The following is a 21,774-nucleotide window of genomic DNA, read 5'->3' as shown; positions in this document are numbered from 1 at the left end:
GTCCATGGGCACAGCCCCACCTCAGCTGGAGGAGGGCTTGTCAGCATCTGTCTCAGCCATCAGCCCCCTGGACAGAAGCAGGCAGCTGTCCCTACTTCCTGCTATTACGATCCACAGAGAGTTGTTCTGTTTCTGTTCTCCCCCTGGATCCTTGCAGAATTCCTCTCCAGGGAGAAGGAAGTATGGAGTTTGTTTCTTGCTTTACGGATGAAATTCTTTGCTGGCTTCAACTTTTTATTTATTTTTATTTTTTATTTTTAAGTAATCCCTACACCCAACGTGGGGCTTGAACTTACAACCTCAAGATCAAGAGTTGCACGCTCCACTGACTGGGCCAGTGAGGCGCCCCTCGTCTCCAACTCTTGATTAGGTAGGAGCAGAACATATGCACTTTCCAGGCTGGGTGGGCAACGGGGCCAGGCTGCCAGGCTGCCCACCCTGGAGAGGCCAACAGGCCCGCCCCCTCCCCTCCATTCAGTGCCATCCAATCCATTCTGCTTATTAAGGCCTCTTCCAGGGTCAACCCATTGATGCCCTTCTCCTTACCACAGTCCTGACTTGAAATCATCAGATTCCTAGTTTTTCATCCCTGATTACACAGCTAGGTTTTGAGTCCATGTCTTCTTTTTATTGCCCTTAAGACCCCTCGCATCCTACCTCTCCAACAGCAGAAGTGCCCTTCTCCATCAGCCCTGCCACCCCCCACTGTGCTGCAGTGAAACTTCCCATGCTCACCCAGAGATGAAAAACAGGAGATGCTGGGGTGGGGGGCGTCCTCAGCTTGGGCAGAAAGACGATTTTTTTGCTTGCTCTTTTCTTTCAAGGTACATAGTAAGATCAAGGGAAAGAGAAGCAGAATTTTCTCCTTGCTGGGTTTTTTCCAGTCCAAACAAAGTTGGGGGGGGGGAGGAAGGAGGACTGGAGCAGGGGAACGAGTGGAAGGAGCCAGGAGTAACCATCAGCAACACAGTTCACCCACCCCTGTGGACACTAGCCCTGCCGGAGGCCTGGCTGGGTGGGCAGGGGGTCCTGGCACCTCAAGGAGGGAAGAAATGATCCTCTTCCACACAGAAGAAAAAAATAATGATGGACTTTATTTTGGTTGTTGGCCAGAGGAGTCCAAACAGCTGGTGGGTAAATGTGCACTCCGCTACAGCAAACCGAAGAGAAGTTACTATTTGTTTCCCTCTTCCCACTAAAGACTCTAACCTTCACGAATAGGGTCGGCAGGGCTCTTCACATACACAGGCAGGAACTCATTGCACGTTCCCACGTCAACCCCTGCAGTCAGCACAGCGGCCGTACCCCTCTACCTCAGGCACAGCCTTGCAGAAGACTTGTCTTTTCTTGATGTTTCTTCCAAGTATCTTCCCATAGAAAACTTGGCAGGGTCCTGGGGCTGCTCTCTGCATCTTCCAGGAACAGGGGCCAAAGCCATGGTGGGGTGATTCACCCAGAAGAGACCCTCACTCTGGGGTCCCCACCCCTCAGGAGGGAAGGCTCTACCAACTCTGATCCCCTGCGCTGTAGATGACAAGAGGAAAAGAGGGTGTCCCCCAGAGTTGAGTGCTTGTTTGTTCCCAAACTGGTATAAGGCACCAAGTGCTGACCCAAGGCCAGCATCTTCCAGCCTCAGGCACGACCCTCCCCACCTGACCCTCTTGCCTCCCCACCCAGATTTTTACAGGTGACTTTAACAACAATGTGATGAAGACTTAAAACATTAATTACTAAGGCCAAAAACAGTATTCTGTCCCAATATGAAGGCTGGTACCAATTAAGTCTGGCCCTGGTTACATATTAAAAATGGTACTTAATTCTTTAAAAACATTTTTAAAAAAGCATTAAATAAAATGCAGCTGGGGAAAGGGGGCTGTTGGCTGTCAGGTGCTTCTTGTGTTTTTCTCCCCAGGAAAGACGTGGCATTCAAGCTCTTGTGGAGACAACCGAAGGCCACAGTGCCAAACTTTGGGTATTCATCCAGGCCTTTCTACCAAGAAACACTTTTTTTCTCGTTGCTTGCTGTGCCAGCCGCCTCTGGTGTGTGAGTGAACCCTTGCTCTTTTGACTCTTGATCGGCGTCACAACTCACATACTGTAGGCTTTACTTGGATGAATCGCTTGTCCTTGATGATGACTCTGGAGGACCCACGGCGTGTCCCCTGGAGCCACTGCGGTGACAGCGCGTTTGGTGGAGCTGCCTTAGGATGAAGGTGGAGGTGGCTGGTGGCTGTGGGCTGTAGAGTGAGGCAGGAGGGAAAAGAGCGGGGCATCCCCTTGAGCTGAGAGTGCTGGTCTGCTCCCAGAAAGGCACTGAGCAGTCTCGCAGCTCAGCATTGTCCAGCCTCAGGTGAAGGCTCTGCCCACACTGCCCGTCTACAGCAACCTGTATTGAGTAATTTAAGTTCCTGAGAGGAAACAGAAGACTCGGCCCAGCATTTTAAGTAATTAAAAATAAATGCACAACTCCATTGGCTCACCAGATAGATCTGAGATGAACTTGGGTAGTAAGGAGCCAGCTCCCAGAGGGCTGGGACCAACTTCCTTCAGTGCTCCTCTTGTTTCTTCAAGGGCAACATTAGTTACCATCATGAAGGCTGTCTGTCCATCTACAAAGGCCCCAATTCAAGAATCTCAAACCCTTCCATGTTTTGGCCTCCCATGGATCCTGTGGGTTGGCTAACAGGGAGGGAGGCACCGACCCGTTAAGTGATAAGCCTCAGGCTTCCTCTGAAGTCAGGGAAGAGGAAGGACCGAATCTCATGTCTGAATGCTAATCTTAATCTCGTCTGACTCCCTTTCCTTACCACTCTCGTGGGTGGACACGGACGCCAGCAACCTCCTCATTTCGCAAGTTGTGTGAGGCAGCCCCACACCTGCCCTGGGCACTCCAAACGACTCTTGCCCTGGATCTGGGGGAATGCTCCATCTGCCTATACTGGAGACTGTGTCGTACAATTGTAGGCTTCCAGGCACCAGGCTGTTTATTGTTACAAGTTCCTCAACTTGGATCCTGCCTTAGCCTGGAGCCTGGACCACCACCAGAGCTGTTCCCTCCTGGGTCCAAAGGCTTAAATTCAGTCTACTTTAGAGCTAGATGTCCACTACTAGAGCTAGATGTCCACTCTGGTTCAGAAAGGCCATGCTGACCATGAAAAGAAAGGTGCTTAGGTGTGTGTGCACACGAGCATGAATGTGCATGCACTGCGGGTCTTCATATTTGTCTTGGGTACAGGTGTCTTCTCAGGCAGAGGCAGCCGGCACACATGGCCTACCCACAGAAGCCAGGACTCCGGCTTCCCTGTTTAAGCCCCACCTGCAAGAAGACCTCAGGGCAGGGGACACAAGGAGTGGGGCTGTCACTAACTGTTACCTGGTGAAGTTCAGCAGCGACAGGTGGTCCATCTGGGAGCATCCGTGAAAGGCCTTTGTGACCCTGGGCACCTGATCTAACAGGCTCCTTGGTTTAGAGTACAAGGTGCAGCTCTGGCCCCCGGGGCTGATGTCTCAGTGGGGCATAATCCACCCAACAGGATGGTTTCTTACCCTCTTCGCTGAACGTTGCTGGGAGGGGATCTTCCGAGCAGGTAACACACGAGGAGCGAGTGAGTCTCCATAAGTGGGCCAATCTGGCCAGCTCGTCTAAAATAAAATGGCACATTCTCTCCATTTGCCATTTTTCACTCTGATTCCTAAGAAGGGACCAGGAAAATTCAGGGTTCAGGAGGGATTTCAGAGCCATAAGACATGACAGTTTCTTGGAAGGAAGGAGGGTATACGCTTCTGAGGCGGCACTTACGTGGGGGCTTGGGCCGTCTTCCTTTCCGGTTACCTGCCTAAAAACAGCAATCATCCTTTCCTGCCACCTGGGGCTGCTGTGAACTGCGGCCAAATCCTGCCTGTTCCCAGCTCTAATCAAAGCCAGCCCCTTTGAGGAACAAAAGGTGACAGGGATCAGCACAGGACACTACCAAACTGCAGTCTTTCCCGACAGGCACGCACCATAGCCACAGAATGTTCACTCGAGCTAGTTATATGTTTTCTGCCTGAGATGTCCATGTTTGTGTCAGAGAGGTCCCTTTTTTCTTTCTGGGACAGCTGGCAATAATGCTGAAAGGTTCTGGGAACCAGTTCCATGGCAGTGACCTCTAGGCTGGGCAACACTCACCCATCCAGTGCCATTTTTTCTTTCCCTGCGGCCATTACTACTCCAGAGGGAGCCATGTGCCTTTGGGATTAGTTCTGTGGGCAATGACATCATCATCACACCAAGGGAGGGGAAAAGAGCTGGAATGTGTCTCCATTTGGAGACAAACCCAAGAGGCTTCTTGTAGCAAAGAGAGAACAGTTGGCCAGGATTATTCCCTTCAATCTCCTGGGGATGATTCCAGTCCAAAGAAGGGTGATATCATCTCTCCACAACCCTACGCTGAATGTACTTGTGGACATGGACACATGTAAGTGATTTAGGCCTGGAGGCTGCAGACCCCGTGACCAGGGCTCCCTGGTCAGCTGTTTCAAAGGGCAGAGGCCAGGGTGGCACGGCAGCAGAGCTGGCAAGAAAGGCTGCCAGGAGCACAGGGTCACTCCGACTCGAAGGGTCTCGCTCTCACAGAACACGTTTCTTCTCTTCAAGAGGGTACTGGGGCCTGGTTTTGAAGAAACCACACGAAGTTGTTTTAGGCATTTTCTCAAATGATAGCAGTTGATGGCTGAGCCAGGATAATATGAAGTTGTGTTCTTTAAACAAGCGTGTGCACACACGCACGCACATGCCAGACATCTAAATGACTTGTGTGGACACCGTCTACCTGAAGAAGGCGGGTGGTGGGGTGTGAAAATGCATCCTGGCTCGTTGCCAAGTCTGCTAAAATGACTTAAGAAATACACTCTGTATTTCTTTGAAAAACTTTTATTGCGCATAAAATGGCCCATTCCCCTTTGCAGCTCAGATATTACCACCTTTCACATTTTTTTCTTTGAACTCTATCTCCTGCCCCACTGAAAAATTTCTTCTCTTTTGGAAGGATAAAGAATCGTCTATCATTGCTGGTCAAAAGCATCTGGAGGATGGTTTCTGGGGGCAAAGGCCCAGTGATATTACTCGAGCAGGGTTAGAACCCCACGTGGAGTCCCTCAGACTCAGGAGTGGAGGTGCCTGCCACCTTCCCTCTGGTGTTGTGGAACTGGGCGCCCACTGTATTGGCCTTGTACACACTCAAGCACTGGCATTTCATTCCCTGTGTCCCCTGCCTTCAAGGGGACTTAAATCTCGGGAAGAACAGTTGCCTGGAGCTGCATGCATTTCCAGAGTTGGAAAACATTTCATGCAGCATGTCACCAGGGTATTAAAATAAATTGCAAACTAGTGGTTATAAAATGGGAGCTTTAAAAGAAAGGTGCCCTACTAGAGTTGAAGTCGTAATACCGTCGGGAGTGGAGAACTGGGGCACATCTTGGAGGCTTGCAGATTCTGGAAGCTTCTCTACAAAGTCTTCAGTCCCCTTTCTAGCAACCACAGGCCGCAGTGTGTGCTTCTGAAGGACGACCAGGTGCTGCCCAGCCAGCAGCAAGGGCACACGGTCCCGTGTGGTGCTCCAGCTACGTTAGGGCTACTTACAGCCTATTGCTTTGGTCGCGTCCCGGACCCGCCACGGTGCCAGCACTGCCTTGTTCTGGGGTCCGCAGGAGCAATGAGGGATGGAGGCGGTGCTCCTGGTGCTGGGCTAGTTATGGCAGCATTCGAGAGGCGAAGAGGGTTAGGGACAAGGCCACACAGCAAGGAAGGTCCTGTCTCAAGTCCAATTTTACTCAAGGTTGAGGTTTAAAGAGAGAATCCAGAACACCCTCCTCTCGCCTTTTTAAGAAAGAGAAGAAACAAGGACACTCTGCCTCGTCAGAAAACAGGAAGTGAAGGAGTCAGAGCTGCGACGGCTGCTAGCAGCACACCCCCTGCGTTTCCACAGGGGAGAGATGACAGCTTTCGGACAAGGTGAAGAGTAAGACAGGTTCTCTGTTCCTTTGTACTAGGAATGAAGGTTCAAGTTGAGGCATGGTGGGGCTCCCCATGGAAATCTCAAGGTCAGCACGGACACCTGATCTAGGCTGCCCTGAAGAGCTGCCAGGCCTCTGTTCACCCTACACTGGCCCCTCTCCACCAGAAGTCTGCCGGAGGACCCTTCCGGATTGGCCCAGCACGGACAGGCAGCCTCCCTCTTTTTGTCAATTCTGTGGATGCCCCACCAAATTTTCTCAGACCGTGGTTCTGTGAGCTTACATTGCCAGTCTCTGGTTGAATTATGAGAAATGAGCAGTTTGGCTCAAGGAGCCAGTTACGTGGTGCTCATTATCCCTTGCCTTCCCGTGAAGATTGGGGTGCAGAGGAGGTTCAGGGTGGAGTTAACTGTGAGAGACCAACCTAAATTCCAATACTTGCATCTCTATCTGGTTGGATCTGAGGCTGGGCCGAGGGAATTCTCATCAGCCAGATGGATTACAAGGTCCATACAGTGCCAGCCTGGAAAAGGGCTTACCTTTAATAATAAACGTGCTGTGGGGAGGTGAAACCCTGGCACCAAAATGGAGGAAAAAAACGGGTTCTGCAGAGCCAGGGTTCAACAGGGAGAGGTGAGTGGCATCTGTGCCCTTTGGCCTGGCCGCAAACAGTGCTGAAATGTACCCTTGACAAATGAATGGTGCAGACACAAAGTTTGGTACCACAGTGAGGGCGGGCCAGGTGGAGGAGGCGGGGCCGGACTCAAAGTACAGGAGGGGACAGGAGAGCCAGGACCAAGAACCCATGCAGGGGTCTCAATTGCTCCCTGATGCCAACTGCGTCAGCAACACCCTGTAGAAGGCTAATAAATAGATGGCTAGAACAGGGTGCAGTCAGTTCAGGACGGGACCGTGTAGGAGGACGCGGCAGACACCCCCATCACTCCTACACCAGGTGCCAAGTGATCAGTGTCTCTAGTAAAGGTATAAAAATGAAGTTACTTCTTTTCAAGTATTAAAAAAATAAGTTAATTGACAAAAAGGGTCCGAAGCGGCTGAGCGTCTTGCTAGGCTGACAGCTTCATCTCAATGTGCAAACACAGGAAAAACGTCAGGGAAAAAGATAATCTCCCACCCAAAGACGTGAAGCGCCAGACAGTAACAACGCCTGTCTGTCAACTGGGGGCTAGAAAGGTAGGCCTCCTCCTGTCCCCCAGAGTCAGTATTTTCCAGTGTCAAAATTGTTGTGAAGTCAAAGCAGAATGCAGCAATCCATAGGCCTCAGGCCACAGCCAGAGAGACGCATGGGGCACTTGGCCACGAGGGTCCAGTGTGTGGTGCAGGGGGCCGGGGAGCAGACCCCTCCTGGGTCCTCCTTACTTGCATCATGAATTTGGGAGCCAGCCCATCTCCAGCTTCCCCTGCGATGCTGGGTAGGCGCTGACCTGCTGGCCACTGCCCCCCCTCCCAGGGCTTGATTCACATCATGCCCCCCGGGGTGTCTTCTTCATTTCTTTGGTGGTGCTTCAGGAAGCATGAAGAAGATCGCTGGCCCTTCCACTCCGTGGAGGTGCACTCTGGTGGCTGTGGTTTGATGGAGAGGGAGCAGCTTCCTTCTCTTGTCTCCTCTTGTGGAAGGAGGAGCACCAGCCACCGTGTGTCCTCAGGGAGCGAGCGGGTTTTCTTTTTTCCCACATCACATGTCAAATGCTCCGTATTCCTCTCTCTCTAGAGCAGGAAGTCAGGGTGGGCCTCTTCCAAGGAGTCTGAGCCACCTCAGATAATCATCTTCACCTGGGGTTACCCCAGAGCACAGACACTTGACCCACTTTTCAAGAGGCACATAGACATTTGCGTGTAAACTCCCAGGAGGTGCCAGGCCTTCTGAGATCTTTCATCCGGGTGGTTTGGGAGAACCCAGCCTGGGTCAGGCGGATGCCACAGACCAGCCAGCCAGAGCACAGGTAGAGCTCAGGACCAGTTCAGGCTGAAGCCCTTGGACAGCATGACGGCCTCCAGGTCCTTGTCCTCTTCTTTTTCCCGGAGTCGCTGCTCCTCGAGCAGGGCCACAAGGGCATCTCTCTGCTCCACCACCTCCAGCATCTCATTCAAGATCTTCTTCTCCTCTGACAACTCCTCTTCAGTTTTCAGGTGATCTGGGCAGTAGCCGAAGACATTAGGTCTATAAGGCCAGGAGGCAGCAGGCCCATGCCCAGCTTTCCCAGGTGCCCTCCAGTCCTGGTCCCCCCTTACCTTCCACCGCCATCCGCTCCCGAAGTTCCTGCTGTAGTCGGCTCTGCCGGTCTTCCAGTTCCAGCTCCCGGGCACTGGGATTAGGGGCAGGGGGAGGAGAGAGGGAGACAAGCACGGTGACTTAGGGACCGTATTTCCTCATCCACTAAATTAGGAAGCAGCTGTGCTCCTGCTGTGACAGGTACGGAGCTGACGCAGCCCCCCCTCCCCCCGCCTGCTGGGTCCCCAACCAAAGGACACTCACAAAATCATCAGCTCCGACTCGTAGCGCACCATGGCATTTTTCTCTTGAACCAACTTGAACCACTCCTGCATCAGCTTGGGGTCATCTTTCTTGCCCATGCCTGCCAAGAGAGAAGGTGCGTCAGGCACAGCAAGTGTCTGCTGTCTACCCCGGCCAGCAGGAGTCATCACACAGGGGCAAATGTGCAAAGAGAGCCGAGCAGGATGCTGCCGGAACACTCCCAAGCCAGGTCCAAAGTTTGCCTACAGCCATTGAAGGGGGGCACCATGCCCCAGAGCCTAACAGAGTCTGTGCTCTCCACCTGCCCTTCCCTGGCCCAGTCCGCACCCCCTCAGGAACCTGGTCACAGCCTGTTTGGACCCCTCCTGTTCAACGGTTTGCTCTTGGTAGGTCTGAAGTGCTTTGCCCTCCTTTTTTCTTTTTTTTCCGCTCATTTCATATCTGTTTGGTACTTGCTAGGTACTAGGTCTGCTTTAAGAAAACCAGTCTCGTGAACCAGGCAAATGCAAACTTATAAACTGCACTTACCCCTCCTTTGAAGTTACCCTCACTGACCCAGCTCTTTCCTGGGCTACTGCCCCTGTCTGGACCACTGGTACTGATGCCTCCCCATTTCTTTAGCTCTCGCTCAGGGAGATGGCTTTTCCCAAATTGTGGCCTTATGAGGCTTCCTGACAAACACTCTCCCAAGTAATCCCGCATGGTTCATGCAGTACCTCGCAGGATAGCTGTTAGGCTTCTCACCAAGGGCAGAGAGAACACCAGCAGACCCTGGACACTATTAAATAAGGCAGTGCCCTTTGCTCTGACCCACCCCCAGCAGCAGTTTCTGGGGCTGGTGCTCTGTACTAACACAAGGCTGATAACTGAATCTCCATCAGGGGCAGCCTGACCCTGCTGGGCTTAACTGAGGCAGGAGAACAGAAGGAAGAACTTTCCAATGAATCAAACCACGCAAGGAGAGAAGAAACTCCTTTTCCCTGGAGCACAAAGAAGCTCATGGCAATAGTGTGGTCCTGCCTAAAGAAAAAGACAGACTCTATCAGTGGTCTTCAATATTTTTGGATTCCAAACCATTCCGAGAATCTCAGGAAATCTAGGGACTCTCTTCCTAGAAAACTACATGTCTACATGTCCAATAATTTTATATAGAACTTCAGGGTGTTTGTGGGCTCCCTGAAGTTCACCCGTGGGCCCCAGGTTAAGAGGCATTGGACTGGGAGATCTTTTAAAGTGCCTTCCATTTTATGACTCACTTGGCTGGACGTCCTATGCTGGTGAAGACCAGACCCAGAAAAATATGGAATATACCCTCAGGTGGGCCAACGCTCCTCTATCAAGCTCCTTACTCACTTTTCCTACATTCTTCCCACCTGGCTTCCTTGCACGCTTTTCAAAGACAACTCTATTTCTGCTGTGTTGTTTGCTTGACACGCAGGAGGCCCAAGCCAGTTAGTCTTTCAACGGGGGCCACACTCTGGAGAGGCAGAAATGAATAGCACTCACAGAAGCGGAGGTTAGTGTATGCACAGTGCCTGGGTGCACGTGCAGCTGTGCTCCCAAGGTGGAGGCCTGTCCCTGAGTCCTACTCTGCAAGACAGAAACTCCCTCCTGACCAGCTGAACCTGCCTCTGCGGCGTGCTGGAGTGTCTGGGGACGTAAGCTCTCCTTACCCGACCCGATAGACTTGGTCCTTTGGCTTTCAGAGCAGCGCACAGCTCAGTTCCATGCATTCCTTTCTGAGCGTCTCTGCACAGTGTGCCCACATGGCATGGAAGATGGAGCCCTGAGGCATGCAAGCTGTCCAGCGCGGCAAGCTGGGAATGCACTGGGAAGTCTCTCCCTCCTTCCCGCCTCCCCACGAGCAAGGACAAAAGTTCCACTGGGAGACATCTGAACAGTGCTCATGAGCTATGGTAGAGACGGTTCACAGCCGATGAGCAAAGGTATATGGCGGGGTGGGTGAAAGTCAAATGTGAGCGCCATGAAGAGCAGAGTTAAGAGGTTAGCAAGGGTTAGTCATGACCACACTCCCCTTTCCCCTTCCCACATGCCTTTTCAACAACAATCTTATCACCACAACGGACTTCAAATCAGAAAAACTGAAAAAAAAAAAATACACACACACACACACACACTCAGCAAGACACAGGGTAGAGAAGTTTGCATTTAGTGTTTTTTTTTTTTTTTGAAAAGAACTTGGGGGCATTTGTGTAGACCAGTCTTTGTAAGGACAGTATTCCTCGACTCCACCAATACAAATCTCTGCCACAGGTAGGAGGTTCCTCACCTGTGTGTCCCCTCTATCTGCTCGATTTGAGTCTGAGAAGTCCCACCATGAAAGGTGGACAATGTCATGGGATGCTCAGCTGTAGCCTGAAAGGCCTGTACCTGGAGGCTCTCTGGTTTCCCTCTGTACCCAGTCCTCCCCGAGACAGTCAAAGGGATACTGTACCTTGTAAGAAACCGCCACATACTCATGGAATTTTGTAACAAGGCTATTGAGTGTCAGAGAAAAAGAGAGAAATAGCTTGGTTTTGGGTCCCTGTTTGACTAGTGTTGCTATGACCCCTGAGAGGCAGTGGGGATGAGGTTGGGGGAGTTACGTTACCTTCCTGGACACAGCAAGGGCAGAAGGAGAGAGGTCTACGCCGTGGAGTCCCGCCACTGGGCTCAACTTCAAAAAGGACCAAACAAGGAAAAGGAGGAGGAGGAGTCGAAGAAAGACAAAAAGGAAGAGGAGGAAAAGGAGGAGGAAGAGGAGTTTGGAAGTGGAGTGGGACAGGGAGAAGGTGAAATAAAAAACACGCAGAGGACAAAAAGCATAAGAAGTGAGAAAGGAACAACAGGAGGAAAAGAAAAAATACAAGAAATGGAAAAGCAGAAACAAGGGAAACAAAGTCTACAAATGAATTAAGTCCTTTTTTCAGCACGGAAACTGAACAAGAGCAGACCCAGGCACTGGGCGTGCGGCTCAGAAAAGGGACGCACATGTTCCCTGGTGATGGCAGGCGGCTTTGGGGGCGAGCGGGCTGCTCCTTCTTCCTCTGTTCCTTACTGCGAGGGTGGTGACATTTGCATATCATCATATGGGGGCCTTTGGGTTTTGCGTTTCCTCCTCAAAAATGCCCAAAGCCCCTGGGACTGGTCTACCTCTGTGGAACAGTCCATTATTAAGTATGTGCCCAGAACTGCTCCTAGGTTTGCAGGTGATAGCTTCAGGTCGCCAACCAAACCCGTGTGAAATAGCCTAAGCTGTCACCACAGACGCATGCGCTCACGTACAACTAGCCTTGGATAAGTCTAAGGGGTGAGGAGGGGTCTGCGACCACCGGACTACCAGGCCCACAGAAAGCAGCTCGCAGCATACGGAGGCAGTGCCTCGTCTGGGGATGGGTTTCCAGGGCCGGCTCTACAGTGCTCTGAATTCTGAGCCAGGACAAACTGAGGGAAACATATCCACACAGAAACGACTTCCCCCAGTCCAAATCATAGACCCCCCCATGTACCAGGGAGAGCCAACCACCCTCTTTTCTTCTGCCCTTCCATCTCCAGAGAGGGCTCCAACGGCACAGCTCGGGGAAGGCTGTCACACTTTGGACTGGAAGACCAAAAGGGGTGAGCTGACAGGACATATCGAAAACTCACAGTAACAATGCTGGTTAGAGTCATGGACGGGGCAACTGAGAGAAGACAGGGCGCAGAGAGACATGTCTAAGACTTAGGGAGACCTGATAGTTACTCAGGGAGAGGGAAAGGAGCCCAGCAAGGGACCATCACAGAACCACTGGGGCACACACAGGAGACACAGGCTCAGAGAAATGGCCTCAGGACTGTAGGGAGCAGGGGCAGTTTTAGGATTGGAACAGGGTTTAAGAAATAGCTCTGTTTTAGTCAACAGGAAGGCCCAATACACAAGTTATTGGTTGAGGGGCCCTTCTGCTTTGCAAGTGCCACATTTTCCCTTCTTTTTAACCCTTTGGTGTTCATCATAGTGCTTTGTGCACAGTGAATCTGGTATCGGGTAAAACTTAAAACCGAAAGCCAGAGGCTTGTTTGTGGGTGTGCACGTGTGTGTGCAATGCTGATTACATCCAGGGTTCTAAACAGACATGACTGTGATCAGCTGATGCGCTGGGGGAGGGGAGAAGGGTTCCTTTCTCTGCTTAGAGCTGATCCACATTCAACCTTCTTTGTTTCAAAGTGTAGACTCTATGTTGGTGCTCAGAATACCTGGATAAATAAAACAATGTCGACAAACAACCTCTGCTGCTTCCTGGCACTGACATTACGTGTAACAGTCTGGCGCGGAGTGCAACGGAGTCCACAGTCATTAGCAAGGGACAGTGACATGACACACAACCAATACAGCTGAGCCCATGTACGTGCACGTATGTTTAGAAATGTGTTTCTACTTTCTGGATATCACAAAATACAACTTTTAGTTCCTTTTATGTAGACCACATCCTCATACACCGTTTCCAATACAGAAGACAATACGAGATAGCAGGATAGTCAGAACAGAAATTAGAAAATGAAATTAGTAAAGGGGACATCAGGGAAAGCAAGTGTTAAAAAAAAGTGTAAAAAAAAAGAGAGAGAGAGAAGGCATTGTCATAGTAATAGACAGAGGCAGAATGAGACTGGGCCACTCCTCTGAGCGGAGCTGGGCTGAGCAAACAGGACACCTGGTTATGACTCTCTTCTCCAGACTTTCCTTCAGAATCTAAGTAGTAATGTATACTACTTTTATAATCAGAAAAAACACCCAATTAATATTGTTTTAAAAATAAGAAATCAAGGGGAAAAAAATCAGTTAAGCGAGGGGAGTTCCACCCGGAATTGAATCTGCAATGAGCATGTAAGGGAAGCAGAAAGCTGCTGATTTCGAGTGTAATTTCTTTGCCTTTTTTGGAGATGTGAGAAATAGATGATTTGGTCCACTAGTTCTAAGAGCAAAGATGTCGTCAAGCTTATGGCAAATACAAGTCTTTAAAACTTTTATTATGATTATTTTAAAATGCTAGGGTGATAGGTTTCTGTGTCTTTGCAACGGGCACCACAGTGGTCACTTATCCAACTATTCCTGTGTCCCCTGGACTTCAGTCAGCCTACGTCTGAGCAAACCCAGAATTTGGTCCCGGTTGGAGGCTTCTCACCAGCAGGCCTACTCTCTCACCCTGGACTGCTCCGTCTGCCTTCAAGACGCTGCAAGCTCACCTGCCCCGCCTTCCACCTTGGCAGCAAATTGAACGTCTTCCTCTGCCACGGCGCTTCCTTTTGCAATGTGACCGCCGTTGGCCCCCTTGACGTGGGGGCAGCTGAGATGGGTCACTGAATTTCGAAAAGCAGCACAACATCAGATTCAATGTGCTGCACGTAATAAGCATGAATCGTGCTTTCATTTCAAAACATTCTCACAGGTATTATTTCATCTGAGCCTTACCCTGCTCCTGGATGGCTACCTGGCCAGGTGTACCAGCTCTGTTTTCAAATGAGGGATCTGAGGCTCCAAGCGGTTAAATGTGGCACGGCCTGACTAAAGCCCACATCTTCCTCTCTCATTCTGAACTAAGAGTTTGTCTGCCCCCTTGAGAGGGCCCACAAAGGCTCGAGGCAAATCTAATGAATGGTAGCTCCTTGAAGCAGACAGAAGAGGAGTCACATGTAGACCCTACTCAGAAGGCCAGGCCTGGGAAGGTGGCAGCATTAGCCCTTCCATCCATTATTCTGCAGAGACGATAAGTGACCTTGCTGGGCACAGGGTGAAGCAAGGACCTGAATCCTAGGTTGGGGGTGTTCCCCACACTATCACTTGGCTCTGACCTGCCTGGACACCTCACTCTAGGCCCTGCCTCTCACGTGGCCCAGGCCTGGTCTGGGAGCAAGTTTGTAGGCCAGTCTCAAGGATTCCTGGACAAAATAAAAGGGATGTTCAGGTCTGGTCTGGAGCTGAGAAACAGCTGTGGGCATCTGCCTCCTCCCAGGTACTGCTCTCTTCCCACTACACAGGCTCCCAGTTCCTGTCGTTGGACAAAGGAGCCCTCGCCTCAGGCTTAAAGCTTCAGTCTCTACTGACAGTGCCTGGTTGACCAAGGGCAGGGTCTAGACAGATGGGCTAGGGAGAACTCTAGATTCCAGAAGTACCAACCTGGAATGCTGCACTTCCCCACGGAACCATGGGTATGCTCAGAATGTCATAGCCTGGTACTGTGCACTAGAGACATTATGAGGAAAGTGGGCTTTTTATAAGCTGAGCTACCACCTGTAACTGCATTTTCACAGGAAAAGGCAGAATTCCAAATAATCAGCTCACAAACATCATAGAAATATCACCCTTTTATAGGCTCAAAATTGCTCCTCCATCCCAACACCTTCCGTTTTGATACACTGTAGCTTGTTTCATGTATAAAAATCCATAAAGTAGCCCTGGGTTAGATTACTTCCTTTCCAGCCACCTTTTTTGGAAAATCCCACATAAAGGAAGAGGTTCTTTTTCACTTCCTTTTGGCCTCTGAACAAGAGGTTCCAAGGTGTCGTGGGCAGGACACAGGAACGCTTATGTCTCAGTCATAGTTCGTGGTTCCGTTTTCCTGCCACAGTAGCTCTGGGCCCGTCTCTGCGGGCTGGCCTGGGCAGGGGCTCTCGTTTCTCACTCTGTTTTTGGCAGTAACGCCACTCTGTTTGCTGACAGCTGACCCAGTACTGCAGCAGTCACTTTTTATACAGTTCATTCTTACAGATACTAGCAGAATGTGGTTTAACCTTTCGTAAGGAACATCAGGGGCACTACCTTTCATGTCCAAGCTCAATCTACCAGATTAAACTCACAGAAAGCCACAAGCCCAGGACTGGAGAATTTCTTGGTGATTCAGGTGTAAGGAATGAGACTTTCATTGATTTTCTTTTCTGTGTAGTTCAGGTTACGTAGCCTGAAGCAAGGGAAGACTGACCAGATGTTCTGCTGCCTGTTCTGACTCCTCAGTATCAATGCCATGCTCCTGACTTGAGGCAGCCTTTGCACTGCAGGGCTGAGGCGCCCAGTCCCAAACCCAGCGGGAATCGAGTTGGCTGGTTTGCAATGCTGGTGAGTGGTAAGCAGGCATCGTGAGAGGGCGGAAGGTTTCTGGTCTAGAAGGACCAGTCTACAAACACAGACAGGGCTAAGATGTGCCTTGTGTTATAAAAACTCAGTGTAGAATGAATCTCTAGATTGGGGAATAAATGAAGCCCCCCCCCCCCCAAAGAAGAGGAAAAAAAGCACGTAAGAATGGAGATCCAACACGTACATGTGCAAACACACACACACACACACACATTAGAATGCTGGATTTGAAATCTTAGGAATTTCAAAGTTCCTAAGCAAAAACAGAGCAAGGCTAATAATGCTCAGACCAAACAAACAAAAAACGTACCAGCATCAAATGCAGGCAAGCAAACAGAAGAGGAAGGGAGGGAAGTGAGCAGGCCCGGGCTAGGCCTCTGTGCGCCTCGACCCTAACTCACCAGCAACAAGGAAAGGGGCTTTTCAGTCCCTTCTGTTACATTTCTAAACCATTCATGTTCTTTCAATTTCCCTTTGAGACATCCAAATCAGGCGGGGAAATCTTCAAAAACGAGAAATTAGGTATATATTTTTAATTGAAAGTTCTTTTGAAGAGAGACCATTTCTATCTGAAGATTTCCAGTCATCTATCTGTCCTAGTGCAACAAAACGTGGTGGGTGGACCAATTAGGGAGAGTGTGCTCAGTGTCCGGGGAAGAAAAGGGAAGGGGAGTGAGGTCACCTGGGGACAGTTCCTCTCTGGGCCAGGGTTCATTGTGTGCCCTTCTAATGGTGTCTTCTGAAATCACAAGATTGAACTATGTGAAGAAGAGATCTTTATTTTCTATACTCTGTGGCTCAAAAAAAAAAGACTTTTTTTTTTTCTTTTTGAAAAGAGAGACTGTGCATGTGCATGCGAGGGTGGGGAAGGGCAGAGGGCAACAGGGGAAGCTTAAGCAGGCTCTACGCCCAGCAAGGAGCCCAATGTGGGGCTTGACCTCACAACCCTGAGATCATGAGCTGAGCTGAAATCAAGAACTGGACACTTAACCGACTGAGCTACCCAGATGCCCTAAAAAGAGACTTTTAATATAGGTCTGGAGCCTTAAAATAGTTAGCTGAGAGCCACTGAGAGACCCTACTAAAGCAATACAGTTTACTGGGCAGAATGCGGGGCAGGGATCAGGAGTCTGGACTCCTCGGAGCACGGTGTGGAATTTTCAACACCTGGGCACTGCTTGGAACTTTGTCTCACCCACTTGAGAACTAAGATCCGTGTTGGGGCTCAGCAACAGGGTTGCCCTGTGGCCTTCTGGGGATGCAAGAGTAGAGAAGTAATCAGGCTCTACAATTCAGGCACCAGATTTCAAAAGGGCAACCCCCCTCCCCCAATAATGAATATTACCAAGTATTCTGGGAATAAAGCATCAGCAGAAACTGAAAAGGGACCTAATTCTGGCATCTGTTTTCCTCTTGGAGCTGGGCAGGAACAAGGGCCAGAGGGCCCTTGCTCTGTGCCTGGGGTACAAATTACTGCCTTCAGAATGGATGATTCTTTCCTGCTTCGTCGGCTGGACAGAAACAGCGTCTATGTGGTGAATGGAACCATAGAGAAGTCTAAATTTAACACTGAAATCATAATGAGTTGGCAAAAGAGGAAGTGATGAGTTGATGAGAACCAAGTAGCAGGGGCTAGAAGGTATTTGATGGTGGGGTATTTTCTAACACAGAAGATACCTGGAGTTTCTTTTTTTCTATTATTCCCTTTTTCCCTGAAATTTGTTGGAATTCTAAACCTGAGAGGCTAGTAGCTATCGAGCCAAGGACAGAGAACTGAGAACAGCCAAGGACATTTCATCACTCAAGCACGGGGCTGAAGAAAACAAAACTAGGCACATGAGGTGATCAGTGTGGCAACAGGATCTTGAACTGGACGGAAGGTGAATATAACTGTGAAGAAATGGGTTTTGACAGTTCTTTCCAGGAGCTTTTAAATTAATGAGAATCTCTTTCACACATTGGAGATTCCTTTAGGATTGACATAAACACCCCCCCCCCCAACCCCAGGGCATGTTAGAAGGAGATGGGAAAGGATTTGAGGATATTAGACAGGAAATGGGATTTGTTAATTGGAACACAAGCATCAGCCCTTTTACAGCATCAATGGCCATGAGTATGGAAGTCCCTGAATAAACCAGAAGCTCTGGCCGCTGAAGGGACTTGCAGAGGGGTGGGAATCTGTGGCACCCTGGGGACGGAAAACAGAGCAGAGATGAGCAACAACCCAACCCACCTGGGGCCAAGAGCCTGTTCCCTTACTGCTCGAGGTTCTCTAAGAATATGGTACTGTCATACAGTAGGAATCACAGAATTATGCCCTTTATTTGTATATGAATGGGCCACAAAGTGCCTCTTAAAAGGATGGGATTATGGCCAAAAATGACAGAGAATAATCTTTGCTAGTTCTTCTGTTTTAAGACCACTTCTAGGCAAGGAGCCTACAAGGGGAGGTGAAGAGGTCAGACTGCCCATCCAAGGATGCAGGAACTCCAAGAAGGAGCCTGAGTCTCCCCTGGTTAACCTCACGAGCAGCTGCTTGGCACTCCTCTTGAGAAAACTGCCCAAAGTCTAGAAATGAGACTCGTGGATTCATTATTACTCTAATCTAACACAAATGGTGAGCTCCGTAGAGCCAGGACATCAAAATCTTGAATTTCTTTAAGGTAGTGGTTCTCCTGCTTTAGAGGGCATGAGAATCATCTGGAAGGTTTGTTAGAACACAGATAACCAGACCTCACCTCCAGAGTTTCTGATTCAGAAGATCTGGGATAGGGCTGGGGAATTTGCATTTCTAGAAAGCTCCCAAGTAATGCTGCTGATGCTGCTGGTCCAGAGCCCCACTTTGAGAACCACTGCCTTAGACTTTTCCTATCTTCATTGAAAAGAATTGCAAAGTAAGTTCCATGACACAGCAAGGAAGGAGGGACATTATTATAGGCATCTGTCAACACAGCCTCAAGTTCAGTGAATTTGGGCAGAAATCACAACTGACACTGTTGCCATGCACTTGGATCTTTTAGGGGAAACATGAACACACCCTAATGAAAACAGGTGAGGCTGAGTTCTTTACATGTTTGGTTCTTAAGTGTGACTGGCGGGGAGATTCCTAGTGGAATGAGAATGAGATCAGGGCAGAGGTCACGTTCGGAGGGGGGCAGACAGAGAGAGGGAGGAGAATGAGCGCATGTGAGTGCGTGCGCATGTGTGTTACTGTCAGACAACTGAACGGTATTACAGGGACCAGGACGCAGATGTGATATCGATGGGAAGGGCAGGCGAACTTTCACCATGAAAAATTAAAAGAGCGCGGGGAAGCAGAGGCTCTCTCAAATCTTCTCTGGACAGTGTGGAGGGTCCAGCATGCTGCTCTAGAAGGAGCTGGAAAAGGGCCTGTGCTTTTGCCGTTTGGTTATCAGGTTGATTTCTTCTTGTTGTTTGTGAGCAGGGACTGGGGACAGCAGGTGGGGAGAGGGGGTCAGCAGGGTTAGTGTCAGCAACAGACGCCGCTATACATACCACCCAGATGCAAGTCGATGAGGTCACTGTAATAAGACTCTCCCCAATAGTCTACAACAAGGAATCAGTGAAGAGAGAGTTATTGCATCAGATAACCCTCTTGTGCCCCCAGACCCAAAGCGATCAATGACATGAAGCATAAGAAACACAGAAATACAGCAAGAGGGTGAGGAGAAACAGCTGGAAAGCATGCATCTCTCTGGAAGTGCATTACATACACACACGTGCTGCAGCTACATACTTCCTGGTGGTGGAAGGAAGAGCTTCCTAAAAACCACAGGTGAGACAGTTAATAGCCAATTAACAATGTGATTGTGGCTCAAACCTCTGATCAGTTCAGACAGGACGGAAGGCCTTGGCTTTGCCGGGAGACCTGACCCTGCTGGAAGGCAACTGTATCTCACTAAGATTTTTAAAACTTCAAGGGCAGACCAGGAGCTACTTACTCTCTTCATTACTGAGTATTAGTAGCCCCAGGCTGAGGGGTCGAAGGCAAGATGTGAACATCCTGAAAAAGCTCTGCAAGGCCACCAATCTGTGGGCTTAAAGGCGTCAGAGCTCTCCAAGAATTCCCCTGAACCCCACTGCTGAGCGTTATCAAACTCCTTGTAGAACCGCTTTTACTAGATAGGTTTGAGATGAAGGAGTCCTGTTTCTTCTGAGGTTAGGCCCCAACTTCAGCCAGGCTTCTCTTTAAAAGCAGACTCACTATCCTCCCTAAGGCTCTTGGAGGCCTGCAGGCCTCAGGTACTCCTTGCCTTTCAGCTCCACACTGTCCAGCAAGGGGGCTGCATTCTTCCCATCCCTGAGATGCAGAGCCTGGGCACGGCTGAGGGCTGGGCTTGGTCGGGCAGTGCTCATCCTCCCAGAACCACAAACAAATGCAGAGTACAACAGAAGCCAGCCGCTCCTTGTTACCCTTTGCCTCCAGATCTCTCTGTCTGCATGCTGCTCCTGCCGATCTTTTGTACCACACGAGGGTTCCCCCTTTAAGAAAGGCCATACCAGAAAGTAGAATGTCATCCTGGAATGGTTTTTCAACTCCTGCTCAAGGCTGATGCAGTGGATAAAATTTGCATCACGGTTCCAGAAACAAAAAGGGCTTCTCAGCTGCTCCAGACCAGAAATCACATCTGCCCTAGGCTTGCAGGCTCTGAACCTAAGCCTTATGGTGCAGATATACATGAGCCTTAGACAAAGAGAGGTCAATAAGATGGCAGGTCCACATCAGCTCTCTTCTCTGGAAGGGCAGCCTGGCTAACAGTCCGATCCCTCCGAGAGCTATGGAAGCCATCAAGCGAGGCAGGATGGCAGGCTCAGTCAGCTGTGCACCCTCATGGCCGGAAGACTCCAAACTGCCATGCTCAGCTGAGATGATCTCCTTAAGGACTCAGCCAGGAGCAACCAGACGAACAAGAGGAATGGGACGCAGAAGCAGAAGAGAAAGGACAGCCCATGGTAACAGTTCAGCCTCAAAGATGATCTCTGCCAAGTAGGAACAGGGCCACTGGGGCTTCTGACAAGAGGTGAGCCTTAGAAGTGACGTGCTTAAAATAAGAAAAGGAAAAGAGCATGTTCGGAAATATATTCTTATGGTAGGAGCTTCTGTATCCTGAGAAATTCCCAAATGCATCATGGGGGAAATCTAATGGAGCTGCCAAAGTCTGTCTTTAAAAACAGGACAAATCTGTATTTGGATGAAGGTGTTTTGATAAAGCTTTGCTTACAAGAGTTTGCCTAGAACAGCGGTTTTCAAACCGTTCTGTGAGACCCTAGGGTGCACTGAGTGGTATTCCAGTGGTCTCCCAACTACCTGATTCACAAATATTTTGAACTCCTTTAGAACTTACACAAGACACACTACACTCAGAAGTCTGATACGCCGACCGTAACCCACTGAAGACCATCCACACATCCCGCTGTGCTGTCAGGTAAACTTGCTATTGCGAGGCTCTCAGGACCCAGTGTCTTCTGCCCTCCATGTGCAAGTATCTGTACTCCCTGAAAATGTGTTAGGGAAGAGGATATCTTACGTATTTATATAAATTCTGGCTTTGCAAGGAGAGTGCTCACGGAGAGCTGCACAGGACAGCACCCTGGGGAGCCATCACTCAGGGAGACCCAGCCTGTCAGAGCAGCCCCCGTCACCGCGCGGTCCTCAAGGAGGTCACATCCAGGCCCTGGTATCACAGCACAGCTGGCTTTTGTGTTTACTGCATGCTTGGGAGACTTTCTCTGAGACCTACTCTTTATAAGGAACATAAAGTGCTGCTAGATTTAGTAGTGATTCAACTGCGTAAATAATTCCTACTGCTCCCACCCTTGGCTTCTGGGATGAAGGTAATTTAAACTGCATGTATCCTGGGGCGCCTGGGTGGCGCAGTCGTTTAGCGTCTGCCCTGGGCTCAGGGAGTGATCCCGGCATTCTGGGATCGAGCCTCACATCGGGCTCCTCTGCTAGGAGCCTGCTTCTTCCTCTCCCACTCCCCCTGCTTGTGGTTCCCTCTCTCTCTGGCTATCTCTCTCTCTGTCAAATAAATAAATAAAATCTTCAAAAATAAAATAAAATAAAATAAAAAATAAACTGCATGTATCCTGAGATTTCGGAGTGAACTATTAAAACACGGTTGCCATTTCTGGCAACTCCCTCGGTGTGTCAGGA

General features: G+C 49.8%; 1 protein-coding gene across 1 annotated transcript in view; it reads right to left on the bottom strand.

The window, feature by feature from the left end:
- Positions 1-4,896: 4,896 nt before the first annotated feature.
- MICAL3 (microtubule associated monooxygenase, calponin and LIM domain containing 3) overlaps positions 4,897-21,774 on the bottom strand; it is a 174,646-nt gene continuing 157,768 nt past the window's right edge. Inside the window, 3 exon segments of the mRNA XM_057318789.1 lie at positions 4,897-8,150; positions 8,248-8,321; positions 8,492-8,591. Of these exon segments, the coding sequence (XP_057174772.1) occupies positions 7,966-8,150; positions 8,248-8,321; positions 8,492-8,591 (359 nt within the window). The 3' untranslated portion in view covers positions 4,897-7,965.

This window comes from Ursus arctos, unplaced genomic scaffold (assembly GCF_023065955.2).
Source record: "Ursus arctos isolate Adak ecotype North America unplaced genomic scaffold, UrsArc2.0 scaffold_26, whole genome shotgun sequence".
In the NCBI taxonomy this organism is placed as follows: Eukaryota; Metazoa; Chordata; class Mammalia; order Carnivora; family Ursidae; genus Ursus; species Ursus arctos.
The sequence above is the reverse complement of the archived record's forward strand: the minus strand, read 5'-3'. Positions and strand labels throughout refer to the sequence as shown.